Source organism: Pelophylax lessonae, assembly GCF_965119305.1.
Source record: "Pelophylax lessonae genome assembly, chromosome: 4".
In the NCBI taxonomy this organism is placed as follows: domain Eukaryota; kingdom Metazoa; phylum Chordata; class Amphibia; order Anura; family Ranidae; genus Pelophylax; species Pelophylax lessonae.
Window position 1 is genome coordinate 167,571,883 of NC_138771.1, and position 21,718 is coordinate 167,593,600.

Here is a 21,718-nt window from a genome sequence, read left to right on the forward strand (position 1 = left end):
TGTTAAGCAAATAGGAAAGCCAAACGATGTAAAGAGAACGATAACTTTTAGCCATGATTCACACTTTTTTTTTTTTTAACTTGATTTCAGTAATAAAGTTGTGTGAATCTTGGGTGAAAACTAGGGATGCACCGAAATGAAAATTCTGGGCCGAAACCGAAAATGCAGGATGCCCTTGGCCGAAAACCAAAACCGAAAATGACTTTTCCCCCCAAATAATTTTAAAATGGATAGAAGAGGGGCATACACCAAAAACAGGCAGCAACGTACACCTGTCGCTACCACCCTGTCACAGTATATGTACTGTGACGGGTTGGCAAGAGGTTAATTTATTTACCAATGGTATTAGTATTATGCAGCATGAGGGGGTTAAGGTATAGCCACTGCTGGTCACTGATGCATTAGTGACCGACCAGTGGCAGTTAATTAACCCCTTTGTGCTGCATTAGTGCAACCAGTATCAGTGCAACCAGTGTTAATTAACACTGATACTGGTTGCACTAATGCAGCACAAAGGGGTTAATTAACTGCCACTGGTCGGTCACTAATGCATCAGTGACCAGCAGTGGCAATACATTAACCCCCTCATGCTGCATAATACTAATAACAATGGTAAGCTCGCCTCAGCTTCTCCCCCCCCCCCCCCCCCCCGCCTCAGCGTCCTTACTGTCAGACACTCTGCTCCTCCGGTGTCCTTCATTCAAAAGACGCGCCTCTGGCCGGCGACCCGCCTCCCGGTGATGTCACTACTACTACGATCTGTCCATGAATGAACTAACACACAGGGCGGGCGGTTGAGCGGCTGCTAATAGCTATAACTATGTGAGCACTTCACTTCCCTGTCAGCGGAGATACATGCCTGACAGGGAAGTGAAGTGCTCACATAGTTATAGCTATTAGCGGCCGCTCGCCCGCCCTCCTTCCCAGTGTGTCATTTCATTCATATACATCGTAGTAGTAGTGACATCACAGGTAGGTGGGCGGCCGGCCAGAGTCGGGACTTTTTAAACCTGCGCTGCGCCCTCCTCCTTCCTCACGGCGGCCATTAATTTCGGCATGTTTAACCCATTTTCGGCCGAAATGGGATAGGCCCATTTTCGGACGAAAATTTCGGTGCATCCCTAGTGAAAACATATATGAATAAGCCTCCTTTATGTTCTGGTTAGGAAAGATGTATTTAAGAACTTCAATAGAGTGCATTTTCACCCCCTTCCTGTCCAGGCTAATTTTCAGCTTTCAGCGCTGTTGCACTTTGGATGACAATTGCGTGGTCATGCAATGCTGTATCCAAATGAAATTTGTATCCCTTTTTTTTTTTTTTTTTTGAGACGGGTTTCTTTTGGTGGTATTTAATCACCACTTGTTTTTTTTTTATTTTTGGCTACCAACGTAAATTCAAAAAAAAAAAAGTTTTCTTAGTTTCTTTAGAAAATTTTGTAAATACAAAAATGTTCTCCATCACTGATGTGCTCTGATTATACTGCACTGATGGACGCTGATGAGGTGGCACTGATATGCGGCACTGACGGTCCTCGCTGCTGGGCATGGTTGAGGCTGCACTGATAATCTGTGCCCTAATTACCTGTACAGGTCTCCCCTTTGAGAAAATGCCACTGATCAGCTCTCCTCTCATGCTGTCAGTGTAAGGAGAGGAAAGCCGATAACCGTCATTTCCTTGTTTACATGTAATCGGCTGTGATTGGACACATCTGATCACATGGGTAAAGAGCCTCGTCATGGCTGATGGCTTTTGTTTACAAATATACTCTTAGCATAGGATGCGCCTATGATAGCAGTGTCAGTGCAGTATACATAGGTTTAATAATGTTTGCAACAGAAACTGTTTGCTGTACTGGACTTTTTATTTCATTTATGTAAAGCGCTGCACCAAATTTATTGGAGGTTGCATATTAACCTTTGTGTGTGCTAGCTGCTACATTTTCAGCCATCTTGTTTGATTAAAGCAGAGTATTATGTCTTTATTGCCATCTTGTTTGATAACCTAATGTTCAGGGGTTGTAAATATTTAAATAAAAAAGTTCCTCAGAATCGTAATGCTTATTCTAAGCAAATAAATCGTTATTCTCATTTTATTCAGAATCCTGCAGTTCTCACCTTAAAGCCACAGTGCTGCTTATTTCATAGAGAAACCTTTGAATTGTCTTGTTCCACCTTCAAAGTACTACGCTGCTGGAAAAGAAGGAAATAGCTGCTTTGGCTGTGCTACCTGACCTGCACTCACTACACCTTATTATTTTTCCATTGTGGAGCGCCCTGCATCGCGCCATTTATATTTGTGTGCACGGTGCCCCGAATAGACTGAGGTCTGGCGCTGATCTTTTTGTTAGGCACCTGTTGCAAAGTAACAGTACAAACCTGGTGTTCTGGCCCTATGCAAGGGCCCCGAATAAACTGAGGTCCGGCACTGATCTTTTTGTTAGGCACCTATTGCAAAGTAACAGCGTAAACCTGGTGTTCTGGCCCTGTGCAAGGGGCCCCGAATAAACTGAGGTCCGGCACTGATCTTTTTGTTAGGCACCTATTGCAAAGTAACAGCGTAAACCTGGTATTCTGGCCCTGTGCAAGGGGCCCCGAATAAACAGAGGCCCGGCACTGATCTTTTTGTTAGGCACCTATTGCAAAGTAACAGCGTAAACCTGGTGTTCTGGCCCTGTGCAAGGGGCCCCGAATAAACCGAGGTCCGGCACTGATCTTTTTGTTAGGCACCTATTACAAAGTAACAGTACAAACCTGGTGTTCTGGCCCTGTGCAAGGGGTCCCGAATAAACTGAGGTCCGGCACTGATCTTTTTGTTAGGCACCTATTGCAAAGTAACAGCGTAAACCTGGTGTTCTGGCCCTGTGCAAGGGGCCCCGAATAAACGGAGGTCCGGCACTGATCTTTTTGTTAGGCACCTATTGCAAAGGAACAGTACAAACCTGGTGTTCTGGCCCTGTGCAAGGGGCAGTAGCAGACGACCCCCCCACCGGTCAGAATATGATTGCCGGAGGGAGAGAAAAGGTCAGGCAGTAGAGCTGGCCACTGCCTGGTTCCTACTGGGAACGCCCATCATTCCAGGGGGAGATCAGCAGCTAATATCTACAGCACATTTTAGCACAGGTATTTATTTATAAGGCACAGAAACTTCCACACTTCTGCAGCAAATCAGTTGATTTTCCATCTTCTGGCTCACATGTTGCAAATCCTCTTCGCCATATGAAATGGTTTCTATGGTGCATGCTAAGCGGGGATCACATGTGCCAAATATCTTATCTGGCCAACTCAATTTACTTATTAGTGTGGTCATCATTTACTAAAACATGGAACCCATTCTGCAGAATACCAGATCTTCCAAGATTTTTTATGAAAGCTAAAAATAGTTCCCTTGCAAGCATTTTAAATGAATGAAATGTATTGTATTCATACTATTATTGGGTTTTCTTTTCTGTTCCTGTTTGTCAGTTGTGAAATTACAAAAAAAAAAGAAAAATCACAAGAGAATCAAGCTTGGCGTTTTTGTTCTTGAGGTTGTTAGCTCCATTCTCCTTCTTCCTTTAACCCTACTCAGTTGGGCATGTGGCACGTTCAGTTCCCTGTCAAGTTTTTATGTTTTATAAAACAAGTGATTGTTCCAAGACAAAATAATGCAAAAGAAAGAAAAGTCGCATACCAGACCCCTGTAGTGGAGCCAGTCTGTCCGGTCCAAACATGCAGGTATTTTCACAGCCTCATGTAATTATTGGAGTCTGTCATTTTTTTTTTTTTTTTTTTCCTCTCTCATAACCGCCTTTTGTGAAGTATTTGTAATGCAGCATGGAAAAGCATAAAGTGATTGTAGTGTAAAACCTTTTTAGATTTCATTTTTTGTAATCCACCACAAGACTAGTATTCGTTTCATTGTTCAGATAATACTTTTAGGAAGGAATGCTGGGGATGATTAATTTGTTGAGCAGAATGTACTAAAAGTAGTCTAATATTCTGTGACTGGTGTGGATTGGTGTGCATCATTAGGGAATTAAATGCAAATTGCAGGTAAACCTTTTTTTTTTTTTTTTTTTAAATAATTGAATAGTCTGATGTGCTTTTTGGTCGTTGTCAGCCGTAGACCAACTATATGGGGGAGACAGGAATGGTTGCAGCAAGGAGTGTGCATGGATACACTTACCCGAGCTGCAACAATCCACATGCCATCTGCTGTATGCTCCAATAGCAGGCCTGGGGAAGAAAAGTATAAATCAGCCCCCTTTTATATTTTTGCTACCAGGTTTCCAATATTAGATAGCTGTTAGAAATGAGCCACTACAGGTCAACATTTTATTCACCTAAAAGCGTTCTATGAAAAGTTTTTTTTGTAGGCTGTCACCCAAAAAATGATCAGTAGAGTCCACTCGGTTTGTAGAACATTCTTTTTGCATCATAGTATTTTTACATCTAAAAGAGAACCTTTGCTCTGCCCATTATATATTTATAAGCTCTGTTGTGCTAGAATTTTTGTAAACTGAGCGGTGTCAGCCCCGTCTTTTGCCAAGCTCTCATTTTGCTACCATGACAATTTAATCAAATGATCATACACAATATGGCTCTCCAGCATCTGGAAGCATGGTTTCAATATTATCTTGCACTGTTGCCTGCATATTTTTCAACCAAGTGGATTGTTAAAGCAATGTCACACCAGCAACTTTCTTAGCATCTATAAATTGCTCTGCTTTTTCTTTTTTTTTTCTGGTGATGTGTAAAGTTGTTGCGGCAGTTGGCCTTCTGGTGATGTGTAAAGTTGTTGCGGCAGTTGGCCTTTTGGTGATGTGTAAAGTTGTTAGGCAGTTGGCCACTTTACGTCTAATACAAAAATTAATTGCGCCACCTACTATACCGGTTATATTCCGTGTTAATGACCTTAATACAATCAAAGTGAAGGAGTAAATAAAAGATAAATTAAAAATTGCACTTGCAAAAAAGTCTCTCATGTTTTCCTTATTAAGGAAGACTCCCTGTCTTAATTATTGTGCACTGCATGTGTAAAGTAAATGTCTTTAAATGTATTAATCCTTCAAATTGTGCTCATTGATCCCCACCACCTTCGCGCCTGCGCGCTTACCTCCGAGTGCGGACCTGTAATGAATCCGGTTACAGCCCCTTTAGTGTTATCACTGATGATATTCCTCCTTGTATGCTCCATGAAGGTGGTGTGTAAGTTATCAAGGACAAAAGAGGTGTGGTCCCTTTAAGAGTTCGACCTTTTATCTTCCACCGCTCTGTAATCAAGCGCACAGGACAGAGGAACCCCACATAGCACAGCGGGTAAGTGGTTAGCACTTCTGTCTTGCAGCACTAGGGTCGCCGGTTCAAATCCCAACCACAACACCACCTGCCTGGTGTATGCATGTTCATAGGATAACATGCTAAGGAGTTTACTGGCTGCAGAAAAAAATGCCTGAAGCCAAAAACAGGTCTAAAACCCAGCACTGGTTGCAAGGAACAATGTTCTCCCAACCCACAGTCAGATGGCCTTTACTGCCTCGTGTTTAAAATGTACAAAGAGTACAAAAACTATCATGATATATTAGTACATTGGTGGTTGGTTGTAATACTAATCCAGTACCTGCAAAAATAGAGATGATCGGAATTCTCTCCCAGACAAGGGTCAACAATGGACACAAAATTTGTTCAAAGAAAAAACTTTATTGACTGAAAAACGTGGCATGCATAAAGTTTTTTCTTTGAACAAATTTTGTGTCCATTGTTGACCCTTGTCTGGGGAGAATTCCTATCTCCTCTATTTTTGCATTTTCATTAATTTGGTCAACGGACTACATTAGCCCCTAATAGGGCAATAGGTGGTATAGAGAGCATCTCAAGGAGGTGATCTTTTTGTTCCCCCCCCCCCCCCTTTGCTCCAATTCATTATATTCATTTAGCCGTATAGGAGAGAGATCTTTTGTTTTTCATTATGCTAATCCAGTACCTGTCTCAAACCCATTAGAGTACCCGAGTACCTGTCTGTAGCCCATCAGAGTACCTATCTGCAACCCATGCCTCCTAGAATCAATTTTGGGGTTTTTGCTTTCCAAAATGGGGTCATTTTGTGGGCATTTCCATTGTCCTGGTGCTCCAGGGCCTTCAAAAGTATGATAGGTAGTATTGAAATTATATGTGTAATTTATGCTCCTAGATTGCCTGGAGGTACTAATTGGATGTTGGGCCTCTGTATATGGCCAGGCTGTGTGAAAGTCTGATACGTGGCATCGCCATACTTGGGAGGAGTAGCAGAATATATTTTGGGTTGTCATTGCTATGTCCATGCTATGTGTTGGAAAAATCTTATAGATTGACAACTTTGTGTAAAAAAAAAAAAAAATAATAATTTTCTTTCCACAATTTCCAAAAACTTGTGGGGAAAAAAAATGACATGTTTAAAAGGCTCATACTGCCTCATAGAATATACATTGTGGTGTTTGCTTTCCAAATTGGGGACATTTTGTGGGTAATTCAATTGTCCTGTTGCTTCAGGGCCTTCAAAAATCTGATAGGTTGTCAGGAAATTATAAGTGTAATTTATGCTCCTTGAAGGCCTGATGGTGCTCCCTGCATGTTGGACCTCTCTAAGTGGCTAGGCTGTGTAAAAGTCTCACACATATGGTATCGCCATACTCAGGAGGAGTAGCAGAATGTATTTTGGGGTGTAATTGCAAGTATGCATATACTGTGTGTGAGAAATGACTAACATAAATGATGACAATTTTATGTTAAAAAAAAAAACTTAAAACTCACCATGTCTCTTACCAAATACTTTGGACTGTGTACTTTCCAAAAGGGGCAATTTGGGGGGGGGGGGGGCTATTTGTACTGTCCTGACATTTCAGGGCCTCAAGAAATGAGTTAGGCCGTCAGTACATCATGTGTGATCAATTTTTGATTTGGCACCATAGCCTGTATGCTCTCTAACTTTCACACAGACTAAGTAAAATCCTCTAATTTGGGTGATTTTTACCACAGATATGTGGCAGTAAAACATTGTTTTAGGAAAACATTTTTGCCCAAATTTATGAACAAAAATTACTTTTTTGCAATAGAAGTTAGTGTTCCAACCCCCCCCACCACCCATTTTTCGCTCTTTTTTTCACCCATATCGCAAACCATAAAAAACCCAGTGGTGATTAAATACCACCAAAAGAAAGCTCTATTTGTTTAAAAAAAAAAGATAAAAATTTTGTTTGGTTACAGTGTTGCATGGCTAATTGTCATTCAAAGTGTGAGAGCTGGGCAGCAAGGGGGTGAAAGTGCCCTTTATTGAAGTGGTTAATAGTTTTAGGAACTGTTCTGAAATCCAAGTACAGGTGTGACCGCTCCAGGTGAGATAGTTTCAGGTGCAGGTCGGATCCGTCATCCGGTGAACATGTGGTAATGTGTAAGCGACTTTCCATGTCGTGAAACGCGTCTACCTGCAATTGTCCCATGTCTCACAGTTTGATCGTTGTTATTGTTTCATGAGGAATAAATCACTCTGTTTTTGAATTTCCGGAGTGCGGTCACTTCTTTCCTATTTGATCAATAGTTTTAGGAACCCTAGTAGGAAGGTTCTCTTCCTCCCGTTACAGCCATGGCAGAAGGCACTCCTCTTTTTTGCAGTCAGTGTTTCGGCATATAGTGCTTGCCAAGCACGTTAGCAGCTGCACATAGTTATGTTACACACAGAGATTAAAGGAGGAATTATGAAGGCCTGCATGGTTCTTATTTGCTATTTTAGCATATGCAAATTAAATATACTTCAAAATAAATATGTTTTTGGGTTCTTAGCAAATATGTGAATTAACAATAAAATGACAGAAGGAGGTACATATAGAATTTTTATAGCTACTAAAAGGAACTGTTGTTGACTCAGAGTACATGCCGCTGGTTTAAGCTTTCCTGTAGAGATTTCTTGGTGGAAAGGTCATAAGAAGTTTACATAAATCTCTCTGAATCATAGCGAGTAAGCTTAATTGTTAGCGGTACATTGTAACCTGATCACCGGTTTACATTTATTTAAACACTCTCTCCAGAACCCTGACAATCCTAATTAAGCCAGCTTTAATTATAACCTGTTGTTGCACCATGCAGCGCTTACCTGAATGACACATCTTGACTTGACCTTAGTGCAACACTGCTAACTCTTAACCCCTTAATTTTTACATCCAGCCATGTTTCCCCAGATGGGGAGATACTTTGTAGATTTTTTTTATAACATGGCTTAGCTTTAAGTTTAGTCCACAAGTCTAGGTATATATCTATGGTATGGATATAATTCTGTGCACAGCTGTTACCAATCTAATATTAAGGGGCTGTGACAAAAAAAAAAAAAAAATTCCATTGTACATCTTTTGTCTGTTTGGGCATTAAATATCCAAATTATTCAGATTTGGCATAAATACAGCTTGATGTACCCAGCTTTCATGAGAAATGATGCATTTCAATTTTTTCAAAAGTTAGAACCATTCACCGGAATTGGGGCTTTAGTGTCAAGTTCAGAAAAATATTTATGTAACTGCTAGAAATCTAGTGTGCTCCCAACTTCTGTTTAGGCATTTGCGATGCTAAATTCCCAAAAAGGTGTTCTCAAACCTGCTTGCAAGACTATAGAACACATTGCATACAATACATTCTTTCCCAACAAAACAATACTGCTTCCAAAAGCCTGCCCACACACTGAATGTAGGGAAAGGTCTTTTGAGTGCCGTCCAGCGGAGAACTTCTTTCTTCTAGCAGCGCTCGGTCCCGTGCCACTGTTTCCCTGTGACATCATGGCTAGGCTGCTGGCTGTTTTGAGGTTCAGCCGGCACGCCTCCTGGTGATGTGCTGAAATGCCCTCCTCCTTTCCTCAATGTAAGGCTATGCCTCCTGGGGTATGTGACGTACATATTTCGGGAGGTACACCGGACAGTGTACACATCATTCGCCTAAGGTGAGTGAATTGCCTGGGGAGGCGGGGCGGACATTTGAGGGGTGAAGAGGCAGGATCGTGCTTGGGAGGCTAAACGTCTGCTTTAAAGAAGAATTCCAGGTATGACTGTTTTATACATGGTTACATTAGCCCAGCTTGGACAAATATAACTATGTATATACCATAATGACTTATGGTTAAACTTGGAGTGCTGCTCAAAGCAGAGGGAAAACCAAATCCTCTGGTCCTCCGAGATCGGGGTGCCATCATCTGTGTTCATTCACCGCCCATTGATATATTCATTATATGCAGAGAGCCACACTCCCAGCCCTACCCAATTGCTTCTATGACTAAGCCCTTGTGGGTGGGGGGAAATGCATCAGGGGGCGTGGCCTGCGAAGGCAAGCTGTCTGAGGCCATTTCACACTAATGCTCATACTTTCATTGGTCTCGGAGTGCGGCTTTCTTTGCATATTATTTATAATACCATACCTGGCTGATGCCCCTGGAAGCTGGAAATCGCTGAAGCAGGCATCGCTACTCTTGCAATCTCTACTTGCTCCCAGGACCTGTGTTGGGTGTCCAGCCTGATGCATTGGGAATACAAGAGGTTTGCCGCTCAGCATGCTCATTATTCTGAGGATTATTTTCATACTCTAAATCAGTGATGGCAAACCTTGGCACCCCAAATGTTTTGGAACTACATTTCCCATGATTTTCATGCACTCTGCAGTGTAGTTGAGCATCATGCGAAATGTAGTTCCAAAACATCTGCCAAGGTTTACCATCAATGAATGCAAAATGTTACAAAAAAAAAAAAAATGAAAAGCATTCTTTGAAGTGTATCCCTGCTGAGCCAGACGTCCTCTTGTGTTCTGTAAGCAGGGCAGCTTCTAGCTATGGTACCCGGAAGTAAATGGAGATCACTGGAGTAGCCGTGTCTAGAGTAGTGATTTCCAACTTCCAGGGGCATCGGCCAGGTGTGGTGTCTGCATAGTTAAATTGGTCAAAGCAGGACCAATGTAACTATGTATAATGTTGCCTAATGTAGCCATGCCTGGAAATTCTTTAAACCAAGAATTAGCGGATCATTGATTTGTTCACAACACATGGAGAAGATAATGTTGTATACCAGGGATCCTCAAACTACAGCCCTCCAGCTGTTGCCAAACTGCACATCCCATGAGGCATTGTACAACTCTAACTTTCACAGACATGACTAAGCATGATGGGAATTGTAGTTCCTGAGCAACTGGAGGGCCGTGGTTTGAAGACCCCTGTTGTATATGGTCATTTGAATACGTTTCTTGAGCCCAGCTATACTTTGACCACTCCAAACAAAAACAAGGTGGATAAACCACCTATCTCCTGCGCTCAGAAAAGCCGACTCCTTGACTGCTCTGTCCACGGGACTTTCAAAATGGCGTCTTGGATGGCTAGGATCCTGCTGCCTAAAAGGACTGGGGCAGTCCAACAATACTGCAAACAAGAAACACAAAGAAAGGCGCATCGACCTAGCGCATTATCCTCAATATGGGCTTTATTGTTAAAACATAAAAATGGCTACTCACAAGCAAAGGTATAAATCAATCACATCAGACTCAAAATCTTGAGTATCGAGAGTAGTCCATACAAATGTCCATTGTCCTATTAGGATGACGGCTGACGCGTTTCAAGGCATACGCTTCTTCCTCAGAGCCACCGCCTTTCTTTGGGTTTCTTGTTTGCATACTTTGACCACTGTTGGTTGTTCGTTTTTTTTTTTTTTTTAACTTCTTAACTGTATATCCTTTTTTTGTATTTTAAAAATTATGTGACAGTTTTAAATGCAAAGTATGCAAACATATTCCATACTATGCAAAGTATTTTTGTAAAGTTGAAATTTTGATAAGTTTTAATGAGTAATGTTAAAGTGAATATCTAAATTATAATTTGTAGTGTGAACTTTGTATATACCTTTGTGATTTTTGTGCCGTTAACAGATCAATTCCTTAGTGTTTTGTAGGTCTTTTATACTTGGCTAATACGCGTTTGAAAACAATTAGTGCATCTTTCAAACAAAGTAAACTTGATTAAATAATTACTCTAATAATGGGCAGTAATGGAATACGAAGGGTTATCTCAAAACGAATCCCTGAGTAATGGAATTGGTGTATCTCTGATTTTTCTCCTTGCCATTCCCAGTGTACAGAGGAACAAGACGAGCGGTTATGGGAAATAAGGGGGAGCCACTGGAGGCCAGTGAAGAAAACGAGACCTTATCTGAAGCAATTAATCAAGAAACTCATATGGTGGGACAATTATTCAAAGCTAATTCTAAAATAGCTTTAGAGCCCCAGGTCCTGAGATACTTTTCCAGAATTTTGTCAAGGTCATTGAGAGCAGCGGGGCAAGTCCTGCATAAAAATGAAGGCGTCACTTGAGCTGGTTTATAGTTTTATATTGCATTCGTGTTTACTGCAAAACAGTGTGATGTAAAAGAGCTGACCGGTGTTTGTGTGACTAATGGCAGGTTGTGTTTCTTCCCAAAGGTCAGTTCTGGCAGTGATATATTCTAACATACGAAGAATCTGTTTAATTATTTTTGTGGCATTAAAAGATGATTATTTAAATGTCAGCCCACCCAAAACTATTTCCCTTATGTGGTGGTGGTTATTTCAAGGGTACTTGTGGGAGTGGAGAAGGCCTAAACTATTGTTTTAAGTCTAGCTGGCCTTTGATTTAGGTGACGTTAGTGTTCTATCTGCATTCATCTACAAGTATGTTACATTGAGTTTTTTCTATTTTTTATCAGTTACAGTTTTCAGGTGGTTGACCACAATGTATAACAGATTTGTTGTATAGTATAATTATTCCGGCCTTTACAATATTATATCTTGCCTTAATAGGAGTGGGTATAATTCTTAGAAGCTGTAAATATGCACGGCCTTGGTATCGGTCATATTGCAGCATCCTAGGGAATTTCCATTGTATAGGTTTACACCTGCTGAGAAACGGAGCCTTTTGGTAATGACCATTTAAATATGGATTACAAGACCACTCCTGATGAAGTGGCAAAAATTAGCTTTTTGGATGGCGCTGTCGGCACCCTCCAGCCCTACATTCTTTGATCGAAGAATCAAAGGAGCTGGATGGAAAACTGTTCCTAAACAGCCATTGTTTGGGTTTTTTTGACAGTCGTTAGCGCTGACTGTCAAAATACAGTAGCCAGCACTGCAGATTTCACCAATACGAATGGATGGAGGTATCTGTTAGATATTTTCCTTTAAGCCTGCAGGCTCAAATTAGCTTTTTGGATGGCACTGTCGGCACCCTCCATCCTTACGTTCTTTGATTGAAGAATCAAAGGATCTGGATGGAAAACTGTCCCTGAACAGCCATTGTTTGGGTTTTTTTGACAGTCATCAGCGCTGACTATCAAAATACAGTAGCCAGCACTGCAGATTCAGCAATATGAATGGATGGAGGTATCTGTTAGATATTTTCCTTTAAGCCCAGTGTGTGGCTAGCTTAACATTTAAGATTATTCAGTAGACCTTAGCTATGGTTTTGGATGCACAATGTTCTACCTTAGAATTGCTTTATTGATGCTTCTTTCATGCTGTAAATAGCATATCAAAGCTGTATTTGAAAGAGAGCCACGTTATAAAAATTCATAGGAAATGATGCATACTATTCACATTTTTAATGCCCCTTTGAATTTAAATTGCTTTTTATATGCAGAGGTTTGTGCTTTCAAGCGGTTGGCTCTCTCCCTCATTGGCTCAGACACAGCAGTGGAAGCCATTGGCTCCTGCTACTGTCAATTACAACCAGTGAGGAGGGAGCAGGGGGTAGGCCTGAGCTATGCTGTGTGTGTCTATGGACACACAGATCCGGCTCGGGAGCGAGCACACACAAGTGCTCCCATAGCAAGCGGTTTGATGGGGGAGGAGCTGACAGCAATAGAAGGGGACCCAGAAGAGGAGGATCAGTGTTGCTCTGTGCAAAACTGAAGTATAACATGGGTTTGTTGTTTTAAAAGAAAAGGCAAAACTTTACAATCACTTTCAGTCTCTAACAAACTGTTCCATTTTGCAGACCAGCTGTATTAAATGTTCAGAAAACTGAGATGACCATTGCCTAGTTCTGCTTTGCCAGTCCAGGCACCAGTCTATTGGTAGCACAGATATTGCTTACCAGCTAGTGTTGGGGGAGACCATAAAATGAGCAGGTTTGAAATCCCCCCCCCCCCTCTCTATTATAAACCTGTATACTCAGCTTAGTTCATTGTGTAATTCTGAGTACTGCTTAGTATAAAGTGGGGTACACACTAGTAGAAAATCTGCTGAAAATTCCCGTCCGAGGTAAAATTGTACGTTTTTCGGCTAGTGTGTACACAACTTTCAGCAGCCGATGCCGACATTTTCAACGAAAAAAAAACGGAGGGACAAACACCATCATTTTTAATTTGTATGCAGTACGTCTGCAAAAAATCAGATACGAAAGACCGCATATTATCTGAAGTTGCTGATGGACTCGTAAGTCTAGGTACAAACGTCCCAAAAAAAAAATCGGACAAGAAATTTTGTGAACATTATGCACTGTCAACTAAAAATGGTTATGACCGCTGAGCATGAGAGAGAGAGCACGGAGGATATTTCGTCCGATTTTCTGCAAGTGTGTACGAGCCTTTAGGCATCATGCACACTGGATGTTTTTATGGCTGCTCCTGGAGGCATCTGGGGTTTTTTCCCCCTGCCTCAAAACTCCCCTGCATGTCGGCTTATGTGTCAGTGCGCACACAGGCTTTTATCAGCGTTTTTAGAGGCAGGAAAAAACCCACTGCCAGTGCATCCAGGAGCAGCAGTGTTCTGGCAGAAACAACACTTGACGCTGTTAAAACGCCTAAATGCTAGGCACTTCCTTTTTTATTAATTTCAAATGCCAGAAGAAATAAATTCTGGCCAATGAAATAATTAAAAGCTGAAACACTAAGGCCTCATGCACACAGGGCGTTTTTACAGCTCCTTTTAGGAGCGTTTTTTTTTTTTTTTGCAGCTTATAAAGGCCCCTCCATGTTATTCTATGGCCTCATGCACACACAGGCTTTTAGGAGCTGTAAGTAGCATAGGCGTTTTTAAGCTGTAAAAAAAACCCAGGGCCAGTGCATTCTGGAGCAGCAGTGTTAGGCTGTAAAAACACCTGACGCAGCTAATGGCTGTATACACTATTAAGCCACGTCAGACGTTTCTAAGCTGTAGTGGTTGGATTTGAGGTTGGAAATTAGAAGAGGGCAGAGAAAGGTTGCTAAACGCTAACACTGCTAAATGTACATTAACGCCAATGCAAAACGCTTCTAAAAGCACATTTTTACATCTGCTTTTTCCGCCATCAGAACTGGCTTTGTAGCTCGTTTTTTCAAATGCCCTGTGTGCATGAGGCCTAAACGCTGCTGAACTGGTTTGAAAAAAATGCAGCTTAGGTGAGTTTTAAATAGGGGTGCACCGATCCGACTTTTTTTGTCCCGATACCGATATCTGGCATTGTATATCTGCTGATATCGGTACTGATCTGGAACTACACACATAAAGCATGCGGCTGCAGTACAGAGCAAAGCCGCTGCTTCATGTGTATGGCTCCTCCATTCACAGGCGGAGTGCATCTGATATCACTCCGCCTGTGAGCCGTGCATCTGATATCACTCCGCCTGTGAGCCGGTTCCTATACAGGAAGTAGCTGCTCCGTGCAAGTAAGGGGTGACTGAGCCGGGACTCAGCAGACACCACGGTAGGTTCTGCTGCAACAAAACCGGATCGGCCCATGGATCTGTTAATGTTACCGATCTCCCGATCCAGCTATTGTGGCAGTATCGGCACCGATATCCGATCCTAATATCGGATCGGTGCATCCCTAGTTTTAAACTCTAATTTTCTCCTGTCAGGAGAAACAGCGTTCACAATAAACCTGCATGAGGCCTAAGAGCTGTCCGATTGGATCTGGAAATCTGAAAGCTTTGGCTATCCTCCATTTTTTTAAATCTTGGAACAACGAGCTCAGCATAACTTTTTATTTATTATTTTTTGCAAATTTACTTTGAGCGGGTATAATAAGCTTATATATGTGCATTTTTTTTTTTTTCATCAGTTTGTCAGAATGCTGTAAGCCATGTTTAACGTTTTGCACTGCAGCATTGAATGAAGACATGTTGGTTCATTGCAGTACCATTCATTTTTAATGGCATCCCACCTCGCCTTTGTCGCAGCGCTCTGCAATGCACACTATGGCATCCCACCTCGCCTTTGTCGCAGCGCTCTGCAATGCACACTATCGAACGGCCATGTATTGTGGTGTAATGCGTTACGAAAAATAAGGCATGTGCCTCTTTCGGTGCATTAGGTAGCCTATAGAAATAAATTGTCTGTCTTTACCCTTTAACATGCTGCAACACTGTGAACATGACCAGAGTGCCCACACAACTACCAATCAGGTTTAGACTTTCATTTTCCAGCTGTCATTTCCAGAGCAATACAGACACTTATTGGAGACAACGCCGGCATGATTTATTTTTATCTATAAGCCAAGAAAGTGTGTGCACTTTGTTGTTCTGAAAGATATTACTCCTCCTAAACTTGTGCGTGGTATGTTACTATAATCACAAATGGCACAAATGAGATGATTTACGAGACCAATTTATTGTATCTGCCAGGCAGGGAAAATGGGTGGATGTATCCTTTATCATAAACTATATCATAAATAACCAGGTGCTTTAAATTCTCATGTGGTGTCAGCAGCCAGTTCCTGTAAACATCCTGGTCTGGTGTGTAGCCATAGAAACCTATTGCTGTTATCTGGGCCTTCTGCCTTTGTGATATAACAGCATTACCATATATATTAGTCCATTCATAATGTTAGGTGGCATTCTTGGTGTGTGTGTGTACGCAGCATCTTAGCTGTTTGAGTACATGCAAATATGAATTGCTGGCATCTGTATTTGTTAGCAGTGCCAGAAGTCTCGATTTTCACACTGGTTTTAATTGCAGTAAATCTCACAGATACAGCATGCTGTATTCCATCTATAATAATAATTAAGCACACATTTAAATTAAAAATACTCATGAGTGTGTATATTCAAAGATTGTATGTGACATACTCTAGTCCTTGTTAGAAGAAAAGTTAAAAGAGAAGTATGCAAATTATTTTTATTTATTTATTTTTTTTGGCGGGAGGGGGAATCATACTTGCCTAGGTAGATGTAGCATCTGTCCCCCACCAGCTCTCAAGTCTGAGAACCGAGCGATCAAACAATGCCGATCACTCGGTTCTCAGAGGTTAGTTAGAAGAGAGCTGCTGACTGTCAGTCACTGGTGCTATGTTCGCGCCCCCCCTGCTCACTGGAGTGCTGGGCTGTGGGGAGAACAGGAACGGCCGATTTAGGCTCTAAGCGGCTCACTGAGTCAGATACCAAGCCAGTCATATTGTTGCGATCTTTCCCATGCCTGGATTGGCTCTCTGATGCCCGCTGTCTGCTGAAAACGGGTCACAGGAGTGCAGAACCAACTGAATTCCTGTGATCCACAGGAGATGTACATCCAAACAAGCTTTGGCTGTACTTCTCCTTTAAAGCGGAGTTCCGGGCACAAAATCGATTTTTTTTTTTTTTTTGTGCCCCTCCGCTAGTTAGACATCACCTGAAAAGGAATTGGATAGTTAGGTTTTTTTTTTTTTTTGTTTACTCACCTTGTAATTGAAGATCGTAAATACTCACCTCAGAGTACTTCCTCCCTCAGCGCCGCGGCTCACCCGTCACTTCCTGTCTCGCGATGATTCCTGCGACGGCACCGACCCGCTCGTCACTTCCGGGCAACGCCGCATTCCCCTGCTAAACAGCTTCTGGGCATGCCCAGAAGCTGTGGAGGAATGCGGCGCCGCACCGGAAGTGACGAGAGGGGCCGGTGCAGGCGCATTCTGGGACAAGAAGACGTGGAAGAAGACACAGAAGAGGACCGCGGCTTCAGCTGCCCACAAGAGAGATGGAAACGCTGTGGAAGAAATTTTATAAGTAAGTATTTCTTCTAAAAGGTAAGTGCGAACCGGTACAGATCAGAGGCTAGCCATTGTGGAATGTGCTAGCCCTGACTGTCCCGGGGGTATGTTTATTCAAAAATGACTTCTGTGCCCGGAACTCCGCTTTAAAGAGTATCTATGGTCAAAATGTAAAATCATATATTTATTTCCACATTGTATTTCTAGCCTACTCCTGTTCAGTGTTGACAACCTACAAGATTGAAATTCACTGACACAACACCCAAAATTGACTGGTACAGTCGAGTTTAACTGGCATTTCCAAAAGTTACAAAATTAGGTTTTAAGCGCAAATTTCAGTATTTAGGCTACAGACAAGTACAGTATGTAATTAGCGATGTGATTTAAGGTAGATATTAGGGCAAAAAACATATTTTCGATATAGTAAGTAGCTCAGGGACAGGACTCGGGAAGGCAAGAACTTAGAATGGGCAGGCACACAAATTAATTCTACTCTCCCATAGAGACACTGACAGCAGTGTGCACTGCAGCAGCATAGATGATGGTGACACCTCACCAACACAACACGTTCCCTGCTGAGTCACAGTGACAGTGTCTCTCCATGCCAAGTGGTCCCTTCAGTCCACTCCTGTCCAAATAGCACTGACAGTCCTACTCCTGGCTTGGCTTGCCTCCCGTCCCACAGACCCCCACATGAGGCTCTGGCTGCTCCGCTCGGCTCCCTTGCACCATATCACTCTGAACACTCTGTAGCAGGCACTCAGAGTATACTGGCTGGCTCTAGACCGGAACTGCGCATACCAAGCGTCTCAGCCATTTTTTTTTTTCTTTTTTTTTTACTGGCAGCAGAAAAGTGCCCATTTTTTACGGGCTGCCAGTAAAAATACTGATGGTTGGCAACACTGCTCCTATTAATCTTAAAGTTTGTAAATTCTGAGACATGTGTTCGCTGTAGTCTGTGGGGTAGGCACTGCTGTGTCATGCGTTTCACAGAGCCTGCCTTCTGAACTAGAGGTGCTGAATAGAGGGGATTCAGGAGGCGGAGTCAGTACAGGAATCGCTGCTTGCAGAGTCAGCAAGGTACCATGGAAGCTTGTTTGGGATTAAGAATAGCTATTGTTTGTATTGCTATAACAATGTTGATTTTATAAAGTTGTATGCCACAACTCCTTTAAAATATCATTGACTCCATTATTTACTTTCTTTTATGATATTGATGCCTCTACCGTGCAATAAACTTAGGCTTTTATAACAGGTTACCATAAAAGGAGAGTGGTAGGGCTGAATTGTATTTTTTCTCTTCGTATCCCTACTGTAGCAGTCATTTTTCTCAAGGTCCTTGTAGGCATTGCATGTGCCATCTCACATGCCATTCCGATAACTGGTGTGTATGTAGAAGAACAGTGCCGCAGCCACACTTGACCTTGGGCCACTGGGTGTAACCTTTGACTAGTCTGGTTTTTTTACCAACAACCATGCAGAAACAAGCGGGACGCTGCTGGTCACATTTGCATATAATATGATGCATGTGGTGTGTCAATGGGACAGGTCATTTCCTAACGATTGAATTCTGTTCTTTATGGTTAGTATGTTAAAAGGCAAGTTTGCTCAAAACCATTATTTTAGTATTTTGTGGGTGCTAACGATCTAAAAAAATTGTTTTGGAGTTTCCATTAGTGAGGCACAGTTTCTAACACCACCCACTTTCTGCATGGATCTCTCTCTCTTTGAATGTTAGTTAACTTAGTATTAAGTACCATTAGTAAAGCCTGTTAAACACAGGCCGAATATCGGCCGATTCAACAGTAACCAGCTGACATTCGACCCATGTGTACAGCAGCCTGTCTGGGAGAAGCAGGCCGAACATCCGGCTTCTGTCGAAGGGGCATGCTGGAAAGCAGTCCCCCTGTCAAAACAATAGCTCAGCAGGGAGGTCGCTATACTAACATTGCATAGTAAGTACAGCACGCTCCTCCTGAGCTCCCTTTTTCCGTTCAGCCCGCTGGGTTGAACCAAAGAAAGAAAAAAAAAAAAAAACCACAGGCTTTAGACTCGGCAGACAAGAGTCCATCCCTTGATTTATAAAAAGCCTGTGAGTAACTTCAGTCATTAGCAGCCTCTAAACCTGAAATCAGATTTGGGTGGGCTGACCCTTTGTTTTCCCAAAATTGAGCAGCTGGCAAATATTGGTTTGAGAGCATTCAAAATGAATAAATGTTTTCATTTCTTTTTGTTTCTGACACTGTTGTGTTAAAACACAAATGTGCACGTTGGTAAAATGTTCACAAAATGTTTGTCCATTCCCCCTCCCCCCCCTTTTTTTTTTTTAGAACTTATTGTAATGATTTTCTTCCTGTCTCTTACAGAGGAAGAAGAGGAGCAAGTGCCTACAGATGGTGGGACATCAGCTGAAGCTATGCAAGTTCCTCTTGAAGAAGCTGAGATGGATGATAATGAAACTATTAATGATGAGAACTTTTTGCATAAAAGACCCCTGGAGAGTCCAGAAATCCAAGAAATGCCTTTTGCAAAACGCCAACGAATAATGAACACTAAAGGCGATATTTTAGATGGAACATTAGAACCACGAGAACCACTTAGTTCAATAAATGCTCAGAAGGTTTCTCCTATTATTTCACCCAATCACATACAGGACAGTTCAGGGTTGGCTCTTCCTGTCTCAGAAGCATTAACTTTGTCTCCTATTTTAAAATCCCAAACCCCCTCTTCCAAACAGTTAGAATCTAAAACACTGACCACAAAGTCTAAATCAAAAGGTTCGCCAGGACAAAAAAACAAATCTCCCAAATCCACACCTCTGACAACAGTACTTGGCAGTCCTATACGGTCACCTAAATCTGGTCCAAAAGAAAAGAAATCTCCTGGACGTGCTAAAAGTCCTAAGAGCCCCAAGAGCCCAAAAGCTTCTGCAACTACTGCTCAATTGCCTGTAAAGTCAGAAACACCAAACCGTACACCACTAGCTGCACTAAGTGAAAAAGTAGGAAAAGATAACATACAGGTAAAGCAAAATCAAATATTGGAAGATTCTGAAAAAATAAATGCAGAAAACCCATCTAAGAAACCGTTAGTGGCTAATAATACTATTCAAGATTCGATTGATGCTGTAATTGCTCGTGCTTGTGCTGAGCAAGAGCCTGATCCATTTGAGTTTTCATCAGGTTCAGAGTCTGAGAGTGAAGTCTTTACTAGTCCTAAGAGACTTAGCATTGCAGACCCTGCTACACCAATAAAAATTTCAGCTTCTAACAGCAGTCTTGGTAAGGTTTGCAGCACACCACTTCCTGGTTCAGGTGGAACCTCCAGTTCTGATGTTTCATGGACAATGGATGACTCCATAAATGAGGTCATTCGAAAAGTCAACCAAGAAACACCATCAAATAACCCCATCAGTCAGCCATGTTTCTCTTCTCCTTCAGCCTCTCCCCCTACTCCTGAACCACTGCTCAAACTGCATGAGGAGAAGATCAAGCTGGCTTCTCCTGTAGAGGTAAAGAAGAAGACCAAGAAAGAATTAAAAGCAAAAACGAAGAAAAAAGACAAGGAAAAACAGAAAGATAAAGAAAAGAGCAAGGAAAAGAACAAAGATAAAAAGGAAAAGGAAAAAGACAAAGATGGTAGCAAGGACTCAAAACTTCAGTGGAAAGACTCAATCAAAGATGAAGATTCAGACGTCCACAAGTTAAAAATAAAGGATGCAAATGACTCGGACTTAAAATCAAAGCAAAAGGAAAGCAGTGGGAAGAAAGATAAGGAAAAGCATAAGGATAAAAAGAAAGATAAAGAAAAGAATAAAAAAGATAAAGAAAAAAAAGAAAAGGGGAAAGATAAGAACAAAGAGGAGAAGTTAAAAACTTTACCACCAACACCTGTTTTGCTAACACCAAAAGATATTTCACTTCCAGTGACAAATGCTCCCAATGCTGTTAGGCTACCTTCTCTTATGCCTATGTCACCATTACCTGAAAAGGTGGTAGAAGAAAAAGAGAAAACAAAGGAAAAGGATAAGAAAAAAGATAAGAAAGAAAAGAAGAAAAAGAAGGACAAAGAGAAAGTAAAGGACAAAGAAAAGGAGAAGAAAGAAAAGGAAAAGAAAGACAAAGATAAGGAAAAGCATAAGCATGACAAAGTAAGGTTATTCGTTAATGTGTATCATTTGTTTATGGGGGTTTCCATACAGTTGAACCAGACACACTTGTTTGATTTAGGCCCCTTCTTGTGGTTACTTGGAAAGGCCCTTGTGTTTCCCAAATAATCGGAAGTCTTGATCTCAGATTTTGCCTTCAGCACTCAGGAAAATCTGAAATTGCCCTCAATCTAGATAGGCTAGTATTGCTGATCTCTGCTTTTGAAGATCTTAATTGCTTGGTTGTTCTGTGTTTTTTGAAGGCTTGTGTAGTTTGAGTATGTAGTTAAAACCCAATCATAATAGCATTCAGGAAAATGTTTCAATTTTGTTATATTAAAATCAAAATTCTACTTAGCATAAGTCTAAAATTCACAAAATTCTTCTAGCTTTGTATCTTTTTCAGTGCAGGTCTCTGTAATGACATAAGAGGGGTGTACATTCATGAAGACACTTATCACTGGGAATTGATAGTGATGAGACCAGGTTTTCCAGCCCATCTGAGGTTCCCCTAAAAGCAGATGGACAGCATGAATCTGTTGCCATGGGGATCCAATCCAAGTCAAAACCTTGTTTGTGGATGCCTTTTAGATATCCAAAGAATATAAGATGGGTATGATCCAGCCATG

General features: G+C 41.6%; 1 protein-coding gene across 1 annotated transcript in view; it reads left to right on the top strand.

The window, feature by feature from the left end:
* TAF3 (TATA-box binding protein associated factor 3) overlaps positions 1-21,718 on the top strand; it is a 202,509-nt gene that overhangs the window by 134,742 nt on the left and 46,049 nt on the right. Inside the window, exon 3 of the mRNA XM_082252859.1 lies at positions 19,309-21,092. Within this exon, the coding sequence (XP_082108985.1) occupies positions 19,309-21,092 (1,784 nt within the window). The remainder of the gene's footprint in view (positions 1-19,308; positions 21,093-21,718) is intronic.